At 41.0% G+C, this 21,640-nt stretch overlaps 1 protein-coding gene across 2 annotated transcripts in view; it reads right to left on the reverse strand.

Annotated features, from left to right (window-relative positions):
* Positions 1-2,466: 2,466 nt before the first annotated feature.
* The window catches only part of LOC132114598 (copine-5-like), a 102,329-nt gene continuing 83,155 nt past the window's right edge, over positions 2,467-21,640 (reverse strand). For both annotated transcript variants that reach the window (XM_059522795.1, XM_059522794.1), the window contains 7 exons: positions 19,211-19,257; positions 18,901-19,082; positions 16,027-16,154; positions 14,433-14,535; positions 4,075-4,132; positions 3,479-3,552; positions 2,467-2,929 (listed from right to left, as the gene is read on the reverse strand). In XM_059522795.1, the coding sequence (XP_059378778.1) occupies positions 2,741-2,929; positions 3,479-3,552; positions 4,075-4,132; positions 14,433-14,535; positions 16,027-16,154; positions 18,901-19,082; positions 19,211-19,257 (781 nt within the window). In that variant the 3' untranslated portion in view covers positions 2,467-2,740. The remainder of the gene's footprint in view (positions 2,930-3,478; positions 3,553-4,074; positions 4,133-14,432; positions 14,536-16,026; positions 16,155-18,900; positions 19,083-19,210; positions 19,258-21,640) is intronic.

The following is a 21,640-nucleotide window of genomic DNA, read 5'->3' on the forward strand; positions in this document are numbered from 1 at the left end:
CATGCTCTGTATTTCAGTTATGATGCGAGTATAGCAGCAGAGGCTAAACACAGATCAATAGGCCAGTTTGTCACTGAACCAGTCTGCCATTTTGGCACAATATGCATATCTCACAGAGGGAATACTGGCACTGGACAAGGGCCATATCTTTAACACATAATTTACACTTTTTCTACTATTACCTCTTTGCAATGGTTTTGTGCACTACTATATAACTTACTGCCTTTATTATAGTGGGGGAAAAAACTGTATTTGCTAAATTTACACCATGCCATACAATGAACCCATTAACATTCTCTGAAGCATGATATACATGTGTTTCAGGATGCTTGTAATTTGTTCTTCGGATTTACAAGCCACCTAGCAGCAATGCGTTCATAAATATTAAATAGGATTAAAAAAGGTTACATTTATGTAAGTAGAAATTCCAGGTTTACATTAGAGAAACAGTCTACAATAGAAAGCCCCTTGGGGGAAAAAAACAAACACTTTAAAAACAAAAAAGTCACATGAAAAATAATGTTCTTCTTAACAGTAAAAGGACTATTATCTACTAATTATCCATTAACAATATCCAGTGAAGAGTAAATAAGCCTTCAAAATCAATCCACCTGTTAACACTCTCAAACAGACCCTTTCACCCAATGATCCCTTTCCAGGCTTGATCTTCACCTCCTAATTGACTGAAGGATCACTTCATTCTCAGTAACTCCAGGTGTGCTGATAACTCACGGTAAAAGAAAGGTGTTTAAACACATTGTCTTGTAATCTGGGAGCAGATATTGTAAACTGAACAATCATTGTGAAAGAATATTCTCATTCATGTTGTAAAAGTGGGTTAAAAAGGAGACATTCACATTTTGTAAACATCTGTGCTCACTTACAAATGTGTAGTTTGAGGACCAGTGGAGATTTAAAAATAAAACTGCAGATAATCTTCACAGTTCATAATCTGCATTATATTAACAGATAGATGTTGTTAAACCAAAACACTGGTACAACTTGGGACAAACAAGCAGAGATGTCAACATTTACTGGGGAGAAAATGTATCAAAACTGTGGGTAAGAACAAGTATAAACAGCCCTGCTGTCCAAAATAAGCAAGACAGTCAGTATTTACTCATACGTACAGATTTGTCTGAGAATAGTGATTATTATTCATTTTCAAAATGGACCTCAAACAAAAGAAGCGGTATACAAGGCTGTATATGCTAAATGCTAAATTTAAAGCTTTTTAAGGTTGTAAAATTAGAAAGAAAATTAACATGCGCTTCCTTAGTAATAATACTGCATATAAAATACTGTTTCTAATTTATGCTTGCTGTCAACCTTTAATGTAAACTTACTGAATGTAAGGCAAGTTTATTAAATTACTTGTGTTCAGTGCTTATCCTGTCAGTATGCCAATGCTATACTCTAAATGATTCAAAGGTAGAACATTTAAACAAAATGGCATTATATTTGCACTCTAGGTAATGCAATTTCAGCTGCATGCAATGTGTCTTTCATCTTTTGAAACCAGTAAAATAATTCATGCCATGGTGATGAATAGAAAAGTGATTTAAACTCCAGGGAGAATCCCGGGAATGAGAGGGCAAAGGTTAAAGCTGGAAACGGGCAGCTGCAGGTGAGTCAGACTGTGCTATAAGAAAAACAGCAGACACTGCCTCATCCCCAATCATCATTAGTAGCGAGCAGCGAGGAATCGCTCATGATTCCCCTCATAGCTCATGTGTCTAAGGAGTTGCTGTACAATATCAAGATATAACGGCTCCAGAGCAAGATACTGGAGGGACAAATTAAACTGCTGGAAAGTAAATTTGGTGTTCTTGAGAGCTGATTGTGCCTGAAATTTCAGTCTGTTTACAGTGTAATGAATCTGAATCTGTGACCTCTTATTAACATTTACAAATTTTACAGCTTTAAGAAAATATTTGTGCTTTTCACTTTAACACTGGATTTTCTTAACTAATTTCATCTAAAGTATGTAAATACATTAAATACAATGTATTAATGCAATGTACAATTGGTTTTACCTGGATTTCATGCGTAAGAATAGAAAATCTTGTTTATTATAGCTCTAAAAAGCTATGAATGGGAAATGGCAATGGGAAATATTCCTTCGTACTAAAAATACTTTGCTCAAAACCCTGTGGAAAAATGAAACCACCATAACACAAACCATCTACAAATTCTAGAAACAAATCAAACAATGTCACTAAACAAATCACCCATTCAGGGTATAATATTCAAACAACCACTAACATTTTTGCAAGTAAACAAGGGCATCACTAGAAAGTGTGATTTAAAAAAAAATCACACTTTCTAGTGATGCTCTTGTTCACCTCCTCTGGTGGATACGAGGAAGATTTTGCTAATATAACACACAGTCCTCACATGCTGACGTGTTATAGGGTTTTTAGATGTTGAGATGTTAAATAAACAGAAAACTGCATTGCTTGCGCAGATCTTATAGATTTTCATAGTGTTGGCTAATTTGTGAAGAAATTATGATTGGGGAAACAAACTCACAAACCAATAAGAGCCGCCCTTTACAGTTCAAACTCCAGAACACACATACAGTTTAAAATTTTTCCAGTGTATTAGATCCAAAAACTCGGAATTGAAACCATCCGCTTTCCTAGATGCCTCACACTGAATGAATTGTACTGGCTTTGAATGAGATCCAAATTGGTGGTGACATAACATCGCCTGTTTTCTTTCAGCAGGCTGGATAAACTCATACGGTGGGGGTTGGGCTGAGCCCAGGTGGGCTGTAGTCTGGTGGTGTCTGGTTGGGCTTGATGCCCCTTGACTTCATATATAAGATTAACTGATCCGGGATCTCGGCCAGGACATCCTTGGCAAGCCGTGCCATACTCAGGACATGGTTTCCCGTCCTGTCCATGTAGTCTCTGAATGGAACGAACTGCAGGCACAGATAAGATTAGAGAGCAGTTAGTTATAGGTGTTTATTTATTCCCTGAATCATTTATTTTTTTTTTTTGGTGTAGTTAAATGATATACCCATGTAAACTCCAGTTTCTTTCGTTATTTACAGGCTGCACAAGCCTTGTTGTTGTTTGTTAGCTTGAGTATTTTTTTTAAAGTGTGATGTCTCCATGTTCTCTAAATCTGAAATGCCTGTAAATAGGTCACCAAAAGTTATTCCTTAAGAAAATTTCCTAAACAGTAATATTACTTCGACACTGCTTAAGCTACATAAATATTTTACTGAGATGAGTGCATATGTGTATATGTATATATATATATATATATATATATATACTGTACACACACACATTTGTTCCAAACTGAATCATTGTTTTTGAACGAATGAGTTGAGTGAATGATTTGTAACTCAGTCATTGTTTTGTTTCTGAATACCTGACCACTTGTCCCCACCAAATAGTGTTTTGTGTGTGTGTGTGTGTGTGTGTGTGTGTGTATACATACAAACATAAACAGAGATAGGTACCTGTACAATATCCCTCTCTGCCAGCTTTCCTCTGGAGGATATTCTTACATCGTCGCCGTCCAGTTCTACCATGGCTAAAAAAAAGTGAGATCATCATGTAATCTGTCTTCTAGCCAATAAAACAATCTGGAGCCTTTCACCCCAGCATGACACCAACATTTACCTCTTTGGTGGAACATTATGAAAGGCTCAACACAAATACTAATAGCAGATGGTGGGACATGCTAATTATATTGAACATCTGTGAGATCTGCGTGTTGACATCTGCTTATCAGTCCGAAAACATAAACCTCCCCAATTAGGTGACTTTTCATCCAGAATCTCTACTTTACTTGAGTGCAAACTGTGAAGTTGCATTAATGAAGTTTAACCCTCCATGTGGGAATACTATTATTAGCTGAGTTGATGGTTAAGAAACCGTTAGGAAGATGCGGAGTACAATACAAAAAAGCAATAAGGGGTTATGCAGTATTTTTATTTATTTATTTTTGATTGCAGTACATTAATTATAATAAGACTAATCAAAGAAAAAAGAGAATGAGGAGATAGAAAAATATATAAAGATAAAACTAAATAAGATTAGTTTTGGGTCTTACCATCAAATTCAGCATGTCCAACTCCAACAATAATGATGGACATAGGTAGTTTTGCCGCCTGAGAAAACAGAAAACACTAATTATACGTCACGATAATCGGTTCACATGCTCTGTTTGATAAGATTATTCAAATTTACTGGACTAACCTATATGTTTTAAGTTTAAGATTATGCTTAATTTGATGAGTCAAAGAAACACATCGGACAGTACAGTCCAAAATTTTTTTTATAATAAAATAATAATAATAATAATCAGAAGAAAATTACATCTTTCATTGACATTGGCTTGGTATCATTATATTATAGCAATTTTACTGTATCATTCTGTTGTTTTACAGCCATTCTAAGAGTCTAATGTGAACCAAAAAAACAACAACCAAATAAACAAATAAATAAATATATATTTTTTATTTTCTTACAGGTTTTTTACCAGATAGCCTAATGACATTAAAGTTTAAACATTTTATACATTTAATACACAGACTGTGATAGCGGTAACAAAAGAAAATGAGTTATTTCAGAACATGTTGAGCCAGCCGGGTTTGAAAGAACACTAGGACTTTGACTGTGATGGTTTTAAAAGAATATTTTGACAGCGTGATTTTTTTTCATGTACAGTGAGGTGAAAGCCATGCATTATTCAGATCCTCCTGGATCAACTTTCTCTCTCCTGTGCTAACTGTCCCTGTTCCTGATACGATGCCTGACTGACAGGTCAAATCCCCTTTATCAGAGAAGTAAAGAGTGAGTCTGTACTGAGCTAGCTCACAGGCTGCTTACTAGTGATAACGGATAACCAGAAAACCACAGGATATTCAGAGAAACAAAACTCACTTTCTCCCCAAACCAACTTCCCAGTGGTTTGAAATGAAAAGTAATTGCATTTAATGCATCACACACATGATCACAACAGAAAAAGACTAAAATACAAGAAATACACACAAGGGGAAAACATGATTTCTATTAAATTTTATCTGAAAAGCTTACAATGGAATATACCTTTAATACATCAAATATATAATGAGAGAAATTGTAAAGGCTCCTGAGGGTTTGAAATTTGAAAGTACTCCCCCAGAGTGCCCGTGAAAGCCTGTTGAGAGGAATGAATAATATGACGAATAAAGCTGGCTGGACACACAGCCTCAGTCACGCTGATAAGTTTGTGGGCTGTAATGGAGTTAGAATTGGAATTTCACTGGGGGCCACACAAAAACACATCACACAAGATGAAAAAGTGCCACACATACAGCACAAACAAACCCTGCTGTGGGGCCTGGAGAGCTAATCAAACCAAATGAGTGAATTAGATCATTACTTACTAAGATTCAGAGATCGATTCCTTCAATAAGCCTTGAGCTTTATGTGGGAAACCAAAAGATGGACTCCATAAAAATGTCAACAATACTAAAGCAGGATCAGCTGACTACTTCTTTTAGAATTTCAGACATATACTGGCAATCAATATTAATAAATGACATATTTATATTGGTTTTGCTTTATTTTTTAAATACACAGTCAGCTGACTCTGATTTACTAGCTCTATTATTATTTTTTTTTTGCACTGAATAAAATATTCAATTCAATTCAAGTTTATTTGTATAGCGCTTTCATGTAACAAATTGTTGAAAAGCAGCTTTACAGAAAATTAAGGTTCTACAATATATGTAGTAGTAGCTTACCATTGGTGACTATACCTCTGAGTGATTGGCATCATCTAATATTAATTTGTATATATATATGTGTGTGTCTGTGTGTATGTGTGCACCTTAAGTGAAGGCTGTGAAGTCTAACAGATACTCACTTGCTGTCAAGACAAGCCTTTTTGCAAAATGGAAATACTTGTATGACTTTCTAACATTTACAGATAAGAGTAGAATCTCAAGATAAAAGTTAAGAGCTCTGGAAATCATGTCTCAAATGCATTAAGCAGCACATCCAACTTACAAGAGGGAAAGCTGTTCTAAACTGTATGCTGAGTTAGTTTGAAATTCTTAATATATCATCAAGGTATCTCTTATACATTTTTGTTATGAATACATGTATCTTTATACCCCTAATACAAAGGCAATAATTATTCTATCCACTTGTGTTGTGATGGGGATGGTATTGGATCCAGGCTGATTTTGTCTACCAGTCCATCCCTGTCTGTATGAATTGTGCAGACAGGACATTGAGTGCTTGGTGCCAATGGGCAAGGATTATAAAAACATATTTATGGGTTTGGAAGTAGGTCAGCATTGCCGGAAATGCTCACGGGGGACAGAGGCAGTCATGTGTTGAAAGAAATAGAGCTGGGAAGATAAATTTAAACAAACACATTTCACGCACACCTCATGTATTCACTGCTCTATTTCCTGTAGGTATTTCCTTCAAGTGCTTCTCTCGAAATTTCTCTTGCTCACTTGTTTGTGTACTTTCCCTCTCCCTCTCACTCTTGTTTTTTCTCACTTCCCTTAATTTTTGTTTTAATATTTTCTTTATTTATTTATTTTTTTTTTTTTTACAAATCCTTCTCTCAACCATGAAATAAGTGCAGATTACTGTGAATCATGCGATGTGACATATTAGCAGCTAGCCTATAATAAACTCTGTGAATTACAATGTTCTCTTGTCCGCTGAGCCACATTCCCTCTTGCTTGGCTTCAGTGTATTCTTAGATTCTCAGTGACTGCTTGAGCATGCACATCTGCTGGTATCAGTGAGGATAAAACTCATTTAATAGATTTATTAAATATTAAATATTAAATACATCCTTTTACACATACACTGGAAACATCATTCTTGTAATCATTATTTCTTGTCATGTTTTTCTGTAAATGCTGAAATATCCTTAGATACATTGACTTGAGAAGCAAAACTGATAAGATATTAAGACTTTTCATATCACATATCTTGAAGTTTATTTATTTATTTTGTGTTTATTTTTTTCTTCAATTGACAAATATTGCTTTCTTGTTTTAAGCAGAACTCGAACAAAGTTTAAACTAAAAAAACAATGCCAATAGGCGTGAGAAAAATAAAATGAATCTCTGAAAATAAGTCTTAAAGGGATGGTTCACTTTCAAATGAAATTTTGATATGTTTTAGCTTACCTCAAGGGCATCCAAGATGTAGGTGTCTTTGTTTCCGCAGTAGTTCCCATTTTGATATTTTTAGGTCAAACCGTTCTTGTCTGTGACTCATATAATGAAGGTCTATGGTCACCACCTCAAAGCGCATGCACAGAGGAGTCCAAATCAAACAATTCCCCATTGTAAGTACACATTGATGACCTAAGACACGAAACTAGCGGTTCCCTTTCAGTCGGTCACTCTCGACGCCACGTCGGTGACCGACGAATATGGGATATCGCTTCGATAGACCAATCTACTTCGAGTGTAAACTAAACGAGCAAATGCACATTGGCATGCAATTATTGCATCCAGCTGCCGCTGATCACTGCGTGAGTATAAGAAGGCAGCAGGTGCAATGCATTCCAGCTTTTCGCTTCGGAGCCGAGCGTTAGTATCGCTCTGCTCAACTGTGTCTGCTGTGAACTACGAGTTCAGCACGCTCTCGGAAGCTTCGTGTGTTGGCGAGATGGCGCTTCAGCGGTGTTCGTTCCTGTGTCGAGTGGATTGCACACTTCAGGCTGCACTACCCCTGTCTCCAAGTGGTGCCATGGAGCTGGGCGCAGACAGGCTGCCCCTCCCGTCCCGGCCCCCGTCAAACTTGGCGGTGAGCAGAAGAGCAAGAGGCCCCGGGACGGGTGACCCAGAGAGAGGTAGCTGCTTTCTGGGGGATGGTGAAGGCACCTCTCCCTCCCCTGGAGGAGGGCCAGGCGGAGAATCTGGAAATCTCGACAGGAGAGCAGTTTTCTCCCTCTCTGGGTCCCAGGAGGGCACGGAGAGTTGCGGACGGCCAAGCTCCGGACCTCACTCATCCTCCTCCTTCGCCAGATGGCAACAGCGGGCAGTTCGAGAGCGTCAACAAAGGCCCTACTCACGCACCCTCTGCCAACCCGTGGAACCAGGTGAGCCCTGCACCCCACACTCGCACCACACTCCGGCCTGCTCACAAGCCGCCCGAGTTGGGTCCCTGTGTTCCAACTCGCTGCCCCACTGCGGGTACGGCTGTGGTTCCACTGGTCCCGCTTGTACGGTTTTTAAGCGCCTGGTCAGCGCTACCCAGCCCATCTCGCTGGCTTCTGCGAACCATCAGCCTCGGCTATGCGTTTCAGATCGCCCGGCATGCCCCCAAGCTCTGCGGTGTCCGCTTCACTACAGTGAAAGTGTCCGATGCCCCTGTCCTGCGGGAAGAGATCGCAGTCCTACTGGCGAAGGACGCGATAGAGCCGGTCCCTCTAGCCGATATGAGGACGGGGTTTTACAGCCGTACTTTATTGTACCCAAGAAAGGCGGTGGGTTACGACCGATCTTGGATCTGCGAGTTTTGAATCAGGCCCTCCATTGGCTACCATTCAAAATGTTGACACAGAACGCATTTTCGGGTGCGTCCGTCCCCAAGATTGGTTTGCAGCGATCGACCTGAAGGACGTGTACTTTCATGTGTCCATCCTTCCGCGCCACAGACCTTTTCTGCGGTTTGCGTTCGAAGGACTGGCATATCAGTACGAGGTCCTGCCCTGCGGGCTGTCCCAGTCTCCCTGTGTCTTTACAAAAGTCACGGAGGCAGCTCTCGTTCCTCTCAGAGAGCAGGGTGTTCGCATTCTCGACTACTTAGACGAATGGCTGATACTAGCACAGTCTCGAGATCAGTTGTGCGAGCACAGGGATGTGGTGCTCCGGCACCCGAGCCTGTTGGGCCTTCAGGTCAGCTCGGAAAAGAGCAAACTCCCGTGGCAGAGGATCTCTTTTCTCGATATGGAGTTGGATTCGGTCGAACAGACAACACACCTCACAGAGGAACGTGCGCGGTCGGTGCTAGCCTGCTTGAATACGTTCAAGAGCAGGACAGCGGTCCCACTGAAACTCTTTCAGAGGCTCCTGGGGCATATGGCGTCCACGGCGGCACTTACACCGCTCGGCCTATTACATATGAGACCGCTCCAGCACTGGCTTTACCGGCCTGTCGCCAAACCCTTACTCCGTGGTCAGATCTTGCATTTCTCCGGGCAGGGGTGCCCCTAGAGCAGATCTTCAAGCATGCTGTGGTTTACACGGATGCCTCCACCACCAACTGGGGGGCCACGTACAACGGGCATGCAGTCTCAGGGGTTTGGACGGGCCCGCAGCTGCAGTGGCACATCAATTGCCTAGAGTTGCTAGCAGTACACCTTGCCTTGAACCGTCTCAAAGGTCTCTTATGAGGCAAGCATGTGCTGGTCCGAACAGACAACACTGTGACTGTTGCGTACATCAACCGACAAGGTGGTCTGCGCTCCCGTCGCATGTCGCAACTCGCTCGCCACCTCGTCCTTTGGTGTCAGAAGGTTCTGAGGTCACTTCGTGCCGTTCACATTCCAGGCCTGCTCAATCGTACAGCCGACGAGCTGTCTCGAGCAATGCTCCCGGGAGAATGGCGACTCCATCCCCTGACGGTCCAGCTGATTTGGAGATGGTTCAGAGCCGCTCAGGTAGACCTGTTTGCTTCTCCAGAGACCTCTCACTGCCAGTTGTTCTACTCCCTGACCGAGGGAACTCTCGGCACGGATGCACTGGCACACAGCTGGCCGCGGGACCTACGCAAGTATGCGTTTCCCCCAGTGAGCCTTCTCGCACAGACACTGTGCAAAGTCCGGGAGGACGAGGAGCAAATCCTGCTAGTAGCGCCGTATTAGCCCACGTGGACCTGGATCCCCGAACTAGTGCTCCTTGCGACAGCCCCTCCTTGGCCAATTCCTCTGACAAAGGATCTACTGACTCAGAGATGGGGCACCACTTGGCACCCGCGTTCAGACCTTTGGAAACTCCATGTCTGGTCCCTGGACGGGACGCGGAGTTTCTTGGTTGACCTACCCCAAGAGATAGTGAACACCATCACTTCGGCGAGAGCACCGGCTACGAGACACGCTCATGCCTTGAAGTGGAACCTGTTCGTTGAGTGGTGTTCTTCTCGCCGAGAAGACCCCCGAAGATGCCCGATTGCGGTCGTGCTATCCTTTCTGCAGCAAGCACCTTTCTGCGTGCTATCCTTTCTGTCTCCCTCCACCCTCAAAGTCCAGGTTGCCGCTATTGCTGCGTACCATGACCCCGTGAATGGGAAGTCTCTGGGTAAGCATGACCTCATCGTCAGGTTCCTTAGAGGGACCACGAGGTTAAATCCTTCCCGCCCCCCCTGTATACCCTCTTGGGACCTGTCTCTAGTGCTTAAATCACTACAGCAGGGCCCATTCGAGCCTTTGCATTCAGTTGAGCTAAAGTTTCTTTCATTGAAAACTCTGCTCCTGCTTGCACTGGCCTCCATCAAGAGGGTAGGGGACCTGCATGCATTTTCGGTCGACGATTCGTGCCTAGAGTTCGGGCCGGCTGACTCCCAGGTAATCCTGAGGCCCCGGCCTGGCTACGTACCCAAGGTTCCCACTACACCCTTCAAAGACCAAGTGGTGAACCTGCAAGTGCTGCCCCTGGAGGAGGCAGATCCGCACTGGCTTTGCTTTGTCCTGTCCGAGCATTAAGGTGCTACGTAGACCGGACACAAAGCTTCAGGACCTCAGTCCAGCTCTTTGTCTGTTACGGAGGCCGGCAGAAGGGGAGTGCCGTCTCTAAGCTGAGGATGGCCCACTGGATTGTGGATGCCATCACCCTGGCTTATCAGGCTCAGGATGTGCCCTGCCCGTTCAGGTTGCGAGCTCACGCAACTAGAAGTGTTGCTTCCTCCTGGGAGCTGGCTCGTGGCGCCTCGCTGACAGATATTTGTAGAGCTGCGGGCTGGCGACCCCTAACATGTTCGCTAGGTTCTATAGCCTTCGTGTAGAGCCAGTATCCTCCTGTGTTCTCACCTCAAACGGGTAGTGGCACTGAGAGGCCCCGGTTAGTGTCGGCTTGCTTAAACCGCTCCAGAGTGTCCATACTGTAGACCCTGTTGAGATCCTCCATCACCCTAAGCAGCTGGACGCGGCGGAACATCCGGCGCCAGACCTTCATGATGAATCCGTGAGAACCATGGAAGGGTGGGTTCCATATTGAGACCTAAGCGGTAGTCATATGTGTATAGTCCACTGTATAGCCTTAGAGCCTGTGTTTCCCCGGCAGACTTCTGCCTTCCCAAGAGGGTTTTAATCACCTCAAATTTCTCCATATACTCCTAAACAGATGCTATATGTGTATTTGTCTCCGAGACCTCCTTCGGGAAGGATGGGGCTTCCGCAGCGTCCCGGCTCCAAGCGGACCGGGTACGTTTTCCCTGTGTTATCCAATCTCACCCAGTGAGGTAGTGCTTTGACAACGGTGAGTGGAGCTACTTGTTCTGAGCCCCGGCCTACACCTAATAGGGGCGCAGGTGGCTCGCACAGGGCACTGGAAGGGGCAGCACCCATGGCGCTTTGATAGGGATCCCCTATTCGTCGGTCACCGACGTAGCGTCGAGAATGACCGACTGAAAGGGAACGTCTCGGTTACGTATGGTACCTGCTGCCTTCTTATACTCACGCAGTGATCAGCGGCAGCTGGATGCAATAATTGCATGCCAATGTGCATTGGCTCGTTTAGTTTACACTCGAAGTAGATTGGTCTATCGAAGCGATATCCCATATTCGTCGGTCACCGACGTGGCGTCTCCGTTCCCTCCTTCAGGGAACGAGGGTTACCATACGTAACCGAGACGTTTGTGTGAGAAAACAAACAGTATTTATATAGTTTTTTTTACCTCTTGTACACAACCACGTCCAACTAATCTGAGGGCTTGCGTGCGTGCTTCTTGTTGTCGTGTGACGTTTGCGCGTGCTCTGGCTTAGTCTGTGCAAGCGCGGAAAGCCCCAGAAGTTATCTCTCGCGCGTGTACGTCACTTATTGTTTACACTTACTGTCTATGGTTTACACAGAGAATTCGGAAGTGTTACCTTTCACTGTGAAGATCTAAACATATTTAGACATACAGGAAATTGCAATGTAAGACGATTTCAATATATCAACAGACGTTGAATTTTTTTCACAACCATATTTATTTGAACCAGAATACACAGATCAAGTACTCAGGAGCGATGGAGGAAGCATCCGCTGCAGCAGCACGTCTTCAAGCCTCAGAGAGACAGAGATCTCTTCAAAATTGGTGGTGTTTTAGTAGCAAGTGTTGTGAGATGCCAACAGAAGTGGAGAGCATGTGTTGTCACGAATGGAACATAGCAATGCCACAACTACAAGACGACAACGAGGACAATGACAGTATCGCATCACACACCTGCCTGACTGAAGATCCTGAGTTTTCTCCGCTGTTGAGTCGCAGCGTTTTGCATGTTGTGTTTTGTTTGCCACGTATAAACTGGAGGCGATGTCCAAGGTCAGAGGGACCCAATGGCATGCTGTCAATAGAGTGAGTAATGTGTTGTGTTTATTATAATCGCAACGATTATAGTGTGCATTATAAACATTAATTAATTACAATTACTGCATTATATTTCAGACAGTGCAGATTGGTGGCATATCGTGTGGTAAACAGTAAACGAGAGATCACTTCCGGCGCTTTCCGCGCTTGCGCAGACTAAGCCAGAGTGCGCGCACACATCACATCAGGAAGCACGCACGCCAGCCCTCAGATCATTTGGACGTGGTTGTGTACAAGAGGTAAAAACAATATAAATACTGTTTGTTTTCTCACACAAACCGCTAGTTTCGTGTCTTAGGTCATCAATGTGTACTTACGATGGGGAATTGTTTAATTTGGACTCCTCTGTGCATGCTCTTTGAGGTGGTGAGCATAGACCTCCATTATATGAGTCACAGACAAGAACGGTTTGACCTAAAAATATCAAAATGGGAACTACTGCGGAAACAAAGACACCTACATCTTGGATGTCCTTGAGGTAAGCTAAAACATACCAAAATTTAATTTGAAAGTGAACTATCCCTTTATTTCTTTATGCAAACATTCTTCAAGTAAATTATTTATTTATATCTAAATATTATTTATTTATTTTAGGGATGTTTAAATATACACTGAAAAAAAAATAGAAGAAACAATTTTCACTCAGAAACTGATGGTAAATTTTACAACTAATTACAATGAAATGGCAACCCTAGTGAAAAAATAAATATACTAAAAGTATTTTTTTTTTTAATTCATAAAGATTTATTTCATGCTAAGTATACAAATACATTTATGTATTTATGTGCATAATATAAAATACCCTGTGACTGTACTTTTGGTACAATTAACTGATATATTTAAAGTCTGCTAAATTGGAAAAAATATACTTTGATTTTGCAGAAGTAGTCTAAGTCCATCTAAAGAAATACTTAAGTATATTTGATTGTGCTAAAGTGGAACTACTGTAAGTATACACTTTACATATCTTGCATTTAAAGACCGATATTAGATCATACGATCCTCAAAATGAACTTCAGTTGCTCTAAAAATACAGATTTAGGGGACTTAAAAAAAATAAAAAGTTAATGGAAGTGAGAAAAATGTACTTTTACTTCTCAAGCTTATTTATTTGAAGTTGTTTCGATATTTTGGGGGGGAAACAAGACAAAAAATAATGTCAGGAAATGGTTATTACAGAGTAATTACTGTAGTTAAAAAAATACCAATGGTCAAAATTAGTGATGACAAAAACCAATGACCATTCAGTCCTTGGAATTATCCTACATTTTGCTTCAGCTACTTCAGCTAGAATATACTGTATATAAAAGGCCAAAAAGCAGCAGTCAGATTGAGAGAGTGCATATGAGAAACACTTCAAAGTGCTCATTTTTATCTAATTATTTTAAAAAGACCACCAAAAAAAAGCACATGAGTGGAATTTCCATAGCGGACTTCAATAAAAATCACTCAGGGCATAGAAATGAATAACGAACATGAAGTTTTCAGTTATTCAAAGTGCTTGAACCCATATCAGTCAGTGCAGAAATGTTTACCGTTTGACTGAGGGCCAAGATCAAAGCAACATTGGTAGAGGGTGAAGAAGAGAAAGAGCAGCAGGCAAGATCTTAAAAGGAAGGTGTGGCTGTTTTAATAATGTGACTAAACAGTCGCAAATTCCCTTTAAATCCAGTCTGCTGGGTAACCATAGCAACGGTGACAGATGAATCCCATTAGGTGCAGAGAGGACCTCCGGAAGACCCAAAAAGCACTTTAACTCTTCTTAGGCTTTGCCTCAGGGGCTCTTGTGATGCAATGTTGCACCAGAGTATGATGAGACAAACTATTTTTGAAGACAGTAGGCTAGAGAGAGAGACAGAGAGGTCAAGGATAACTCACATTGACGATGGCTTCTTTAGTCTGAGCCATATCTGATATCACACCGTCTGTGATGATGAGAAGCACAAAGTACTGCGAGCCGTCTTGAACTGCTGCAGCATACCTGTGTGTGCAGACACACACACACACACACAGTCACCTTTTCATATTAACAAACATATTAGCAGAAAACGTTATGATCCAAATCACCCAAATGAACCATAACCCAAATCTGAAAATTTCTTTGTGCTGGTAATGTTGATTGTTTTAACATGGAGGATGAATAATGAAAAAAATGAGCACCCTCAATGCACACTTAGTATTCAGTGCTGAACCTCATCTATATATATATTTGCTCTGGGATGTCCCTGTGCTATTGACACAGCTCTTCTGCCTTCATCAAAATCCCATAATGCTCTTTGTGATGCAAAACACTTTACAGAAGCTATGAATGGAGATCTGGCCTCTCTGACGTCCACACACAGTTACAGCAACAAGAAACATATATTTTATACTTGTTAAATCATCTATATGTTAATTGACAAAACATACAATCACTACCACATTAGCTACGGTATTCATGTATAGAGAAGCCTGTGTCTGCCTCAGAATATGGAAAAAGTCTAGTTCATCTTTTTACTTGTAATTGCAGCTTCTTGTACTTTTGCTCACAATTACGAATTTGTTTCATATTATTGCAACTTTACAGCTCACAATTGTCACTTTGTTGCACATAATTGTGAGTTTATATCTCACAATTGTGACTGTTCCTAATAATTGCTACTTTATAACTCAGTTTGGACTTTGTTTCTCAGAACTGCAATGACTGGTCTGTCATGCATGTTGTGATTATTTTTTTCAGCTTTGTTTCTCATAAATGCGACTTTATTGCAAATTGTTTCCCAAAATGTATATGATATATGTATATCAATTGTAACTTTGTCTATCAATTGCAATATTATATCTCATATCTTGCATATGTACGTATCACATTTGTAACTATTTTGCACAGTTCCGACTTTATGACACAATCTGACAGTTTAATTTTTTACTCTAAGGTCAAAACTTGCTTTCATACATTAGTACCTGGGACAGCCTAAAAATATGCAAACAGAAGCAGCACCCTAAACAGTGAACTTAAATGTAAGCTCACATGAGTGACACTCTGTTGATTACAGTGACAAATTGGTGAGACCAACTTAAACACATTTTTAAATCTGTGTAGGAAAATCTTTTGCCCTGAAGTAAAGTTCCAGATTATGCAGATTCCTATTGTAATGACTAGATTTTGACCTTGAAAATTTACCAAACCATAATAATCTCCAAAAGCGCATCAATTATGTTTCTGGCTATGAAGTTTTAGCCAATGAGTCCTACAACACCAGCTTAAAATGTGATCCTTTGTTTTTCCAAAATTGTAAAGACACCACTCAAAATAAAGTCAAGATAAAAAAATTTGCTCGATTGAGCAAGACTTTGATTTTAATAGGATAATTTTCTAATAATTTGAGTCCAAAAATCTATCTCAGCACTGTCTTTCTTCTCTTTTTCACAGGATAAACGTTCAACTGTGCCAGTATGCTCCTTTGAGCGAGTGCTGTTGCATTTGTCTTACCTTGCTACATGGTTGATGACAGGAGCAAAATTGGTGGGTCCATAGAGCTGGACAGTCTTCAAACTCTCGTGGTAGGCCTCTAGAATGCCTTCCATCCCATTGCAGTATGGGTTATCTACATTACCATTCTTCAAAAAGAACAACAGATTTTAATCAACACTGTGCCTCTACTGTCAAGGCCAAATCAAAAGATTAGATTAGATTAGATTGTCTGTTTCAAGATGGCGCCATATATGGCTGCATTTTTTTGTTTTTCAAACACAATAAGTTTTACCAGAGATAAACTGCGGAGCATTCAGCAGTAAACACCACACAATCTTCTCCCGTTTTTTGATTACGCTGACATTTTACTGAACGTTGCAGTTGGCGGAAATGCAAGCTTGGGAAGCGGGCCAACACCCAGATACCCAGACTCTGTTAATCATTCTTAAATAATCAATTATCATTCTCTGGGACTTTAATAAAGCAAACCTCACATGTGAACCGCCAAAATACAGGAAGCACGTTATATGTCCTACCAGGGTCAGTCATATACTGGACCACTGTTACACCACAATAAAGGATCCATATCACTCTGTCCCACAGGCAGCTCTGATCACTGTTTGGTTCATCTTATATCGACCTACAGCCAGAAACTGAAATCAGCTAAACCTGTAATAAGGACTGTAAAAAGATGGACTACTGAAGCAGAGTGGGATTTACAAGGTTACTTCGACTACACTGTTTGGAGTGTTTTAGAAGATGCTGTCTTTGATCTGGGCGAGTTTACGGATTCTGTAACATCATATATCAGTTTCTATAAGGATATATGCATCACTACCATGACTCTTTTACAGTGCAATAACTACAAACCATGGTTCACTGCAAAACTCAGACAGCTCCGTCAGGCCAAAGACAATTCCTACAGGAATGGGGACACACTCTTCTATAAATAGACCAAAAACACATAAATTTAAAGAATTTTATTGCAGGTTTGAAAAACACAGTCTCACACCCCACACCCATTCTGAACTTCTCTCCATGGATCTATTAACACCTCCAGCATCTCTCTCTTCCCCTCCTGCATGGCAGATCTTTGAAAATGATGTGTCAGGTCTTCCGGAAACAGAAGAGAAAGAAAGCACCATGCCCAGATGGTGTTAGACCAGCCTTTCTAAAAACCTGTGCTGACCAGCTTGCCCCCATCTTCACACAGATCTTCAACAGATCACTGGAGCTGTGCAAAGTCACTTCCTGCTTCAAACACTCCACCATCATCCCCATCCTAAAGGAACCCCAATTTACAGGACTAAATGATTACAGACCTGTGGCTTTAACATCTGTAGTCATGAAGTCATTTGAAAAACTGGTGCTGGCCCACCTTAAGGACATCACCGGACCCTTGCAGGACCCCCTACAGTTTGCTTACAGAGCAAACTGGTTTGTAGATGATGCAGTCAGCATGTGACTGCATTACACCCTGCAAAATCTGGACAGACCAGAGACTTATGTATGACTTCCTCTCTGTAGGCTGTTTAGCTCAGCCTTCAACACTATCATCCCAAACCTCCTCCTGTCCAAATTAACTCAGCTCTTTGTACCCACCTCCATTGTGTGAGCTCTTTACCATCTTCCTGACAGACAGGCAGCAGCTAGTAAGGCTGGGAAAATTCTCATCCAGCACCCTCACCATTAGCACTGGTGCCCCTCAGGGATGTGTTCTCTCCCCACTGCTCCTCTAAAGACCCCTCTGTCAAGCTCTGGAAGTTCTCAGACGACTCCACACTTATCAGCCTCATCCAGGATGGAGACAAGTCTGCTTACAGAAAGGAGGTTAAAGAGCTGGCTGTTTGGTGCAGTTATAACAACCTTGTCTGAACACACTTAAAACAGTGGAGATGATAGTGGACATCAGGAGGAACCCACGTGACTGCATTACACCCTGCAAAATCTGGACAGACCAGAGACTTATGTATGACTTCCTCTCTGTAGGCTGTTTAGCTCAGCCTTCAACACTATCATCCCAAACCTCCTCCTTTCCAAATTAACTCAGCTCTTTGTACCCATGTGTCTTTTTGAACCCCCCTGCACTCCCCCCAAATCACCATCATGAAAAGCACTGTAACAACAGTGGAGTCATTCAAGTTCCTGGGGACCTGAAGTGGAAGTTCCACATAGACTCCTTTGTCAAGAAGGCCCAGCAGAGGTTGTACTTCCTTCCCCATGAAGGGAAGACAAAAAAAGTGTCATGCAACTAAAAACTGGTTCTTTCATGGCTCTTTCTGCATACCCCATTTTGCACAATCATATTCATCAAACGTACTGCCAAAACTTTCTCTAGTGTGTCACCCTTAGGAATCTTAGAAACTGTTCAGTATTTTATGATTCATCATCAGATAATTATTCATGCTCTAAGGACAGTAATATTTGAAGAGTGAAGCAGCAAGAATGAATAGTCATGATCCTCTAGCACAAGGAAAAAGAGGTGGAAGAAGGAGTAGCTGATAAAGAAAAAAAAGAGAAAGAGTTGGCAAAAACTAATTAAGAGACTCAAAATGCTCAACGAGATGACGGTTTGGCACACAATCATCATAAATGCTTGGGTGAAGTTAATGAGCAGGAGTGTCAGGAGAGCCTTGTTTACACATTACAAAGATACAACCAAGCATTTCTAATTACGATATAATCAACATATGAGCAAACAACTAAATAAATACTTCAAAACAACCATACATACCCTCACAAATTAAATTTCACAAACAGGATAAAGCAATGATATTCAGAGTGTCTGAAAAACACGGCAAGTATTTTTTAAGGATTCAAACAGATATGACACTGGATATGCGCCAGCTAGCTGTGAAATCCACATAATCTATCATATCTAGGAACAGGTACCAGGGGGAATTCATGGGAAACCTGGCCATCAGGAGGAAGCTTGGCTCCAAAGCCCAATGCAGGAAACATCTTATCGCTGTCATAGTCCTGAATGATCTCGCCCACGGCCTTCAACGCCATGGCGTATGCATTCATCTGATAGGGGTTCATGTAATGCAGGGAGGTAGACTGAGAAGGGTTCCCTAGGGTTCAAAGAGAGAGACAGATCATAAATCAAGGTTAAAATCTTATTCAGACATGTTGGTCGACAGCATGGAGAACAAATACAAAACAGCAAACACAATCAACACTTTAAAACAAATAAACTTACCATTGGATGCAGTGAAATCAATAGCCACTGTGAAATGGATCTGAGTGCTAGAGAGAGACAAAGAGAGAGAGTAAAAATGAAAGCATTTCAATTTAAGCCAAATTTTACACACATCACAGATGTGAGAACCTGACGGTGAGGCTCAACAAGGGTGATGGATCCTGATTCACCCCAAACCGGCACAGATCACATTTCCAGCTTCAAAACACTCCAATGTTTCCACTCCTGCTATTCAAGCAGTTGGTTTAATTACCATCTCCAGCCCTGCATTGTGTCGTCTCTCGTCTGACAGGCAGATATCCAACCTCCTATTCAGCAGCCAGACGTTCCTCACAATCAACTCTGCTTGGTTGGCAGATCCAACATCTGTGTAAACCCACTTCTTTTTCCACATTTTTTTTTTTAATTAAGGCAACAGTGAAACTGGTCTCGGAACAGCAGTCAAGGAAGACTTCCACATACAAAACCACCAAACATCACAGATCTGCTCACAACTCAGTGAGCAGTGAGAACTCCAGCTTAGTTTTGGATTACTGATGCTTATTATCATGCAGAGAGACTGGCTGGAGGACAGTACATTTACCGGACACAGTATGGATCCTTTGAATATATATATATATATATATACACACACACACACAGTAGGGTCAAAAAGCTACTGTGCTAGTAAAAAATGCAATTTAATACCTTATTAGTTACAAAACATATAATTCAATTAAATTAAATTAATGAAAAGTGCTATATAAATAAATTGAAATCAAAATAAAATATACCAAAATCTGTTACAGATTCTAATACAGGCATTTTTAAATGGCCATAAAACATAAAAAAAACCTCTTCTTTTTTAAGTTTTACAAGAGTTTAGTTTGCTATTGTTTATCTCCATTTAAATGAACAGAAAACACAGAGCCCATAGAAAACAAATGGTTAATCTGAACACCTGCATAATGGAACGGATTATATGGGAACAAACTATTTTTTGCTGCTGATGGGAGTGCAGAACACTTGTACAGATAACATCTGAAGCACTTGAAAATATCATAATGACATCTAATATCTGAATCTCAATGGCATTCCATTTTCAGCCTGAACTCTATTGCGCTCTCAGTATAAATGAGAAATGAGCTGTGGACGAGAATGTCAGATAACATGGAGTATGAGGTCAGTGAATATTTATAAAACATTTCCACACTGACAAAGAAATTGTCCTCGGATGCAAGTGGGTAAAACACAAAAACGAAATGGGGGAAAAACATTTCAAAGCAGGCTCTAATCAGCAGGCGGCTACAGCTGTCATTCATATGCAACCCCTGCGGCGAGATGTTTTCCTAAGAGCTGATTCATCAGTGATGGGTCAGCAGAGAGTAATTATGTATTTTAAACATCCACTGTACATCTGCAAACATGACCACAATTCAGTGATTCAGGCCAAATCATATTCATACGTAACACAAGGGTATTGTGTTCATGCAAAGACCTTGGGTAGGGACCATAAAACTGAATCCCTTTTACCAGCCATTTTTTATTATTTAACTCAGCACAAAATTAACAGAAAGGCAGGGGGAGCAGCACAATTGTGATTAACAAGCTCTGTTTATGCTCCTTTATCTTCATGCCTTTTTTCTGTCCATCTTGAGGTGTTTTTTTTTTTTTTTTTGATTATCACTAATATCCCCAGGCACAAAGTCGGGAATAGTGCATTAATCTGCATTACACTGGGAACTTCAATAGCTGCTTAGGTGGAGACAAGAAACTTTAGGACGCTTTTGGACCGAAGCTTTTATATGAAGAACATTTATCCTAATGGTGGAATTCTGAATGACATCTACAGGAGTAAAAAAAACAGCTAGAATAGAATGATATAGAATGATGGGATTGTGACTGTCACATTAGCAACAGTGCAGACAGATGTATTTTATATTCATGACAAATTAACACTTTTGATCCAATTAATTCAAAAAGCACTGTCATTATATTTTAGAGGTGGAACGGTTCAACTTTAACATGGTTCGGTTTGATACAAGTAAAATAAACAGTGATTTTCAATTTTTTAGGGAGGTCTAGTATTAGTATTTAGGTACAGAAATTGAATAAAGTAACCAAATGTAAAACAGCATTGCATATTGGACTGTATAAATTTAAGATTGTTCTTCATTAAAGTTACAAAAGCTTTTCAATTAAGAGCATTGAGTGATTTCTTTGTTGTTGCTGTTTGATAAATACAAAGACTGTCACTTTGAGAGAATGCACTGATCCAGTGCCCTGATACAGTAGGCCTACGTTCAGCTGGCTATAAATGACTGCTCATAAGTATGTTTTGTTATTAGTTTAAGTATTTGCTATTTAATGTTCAAATGTGGAGTTTTGCACGTCGCGCGCGCAAGTGTGTGTGTGTGTGTGTGTGTGTGTGTGTGTGTGCGTATGTGCGTG

The sequence above is a fragment of the Carassius carassius genome, chromosome 34, assembly GCF_963082965.1.
Source record: "Carassius carassius chromosome 34, fCarCar2.1, whole genome shotgun sequence".
NCBI classification, from domain to species: domain Eukaryota; kingdom Metazoa; phylum Chordata; class Actinopteri; order Cypriniformes; family Cyprinidae; genus Carassius; species Carassius carassius.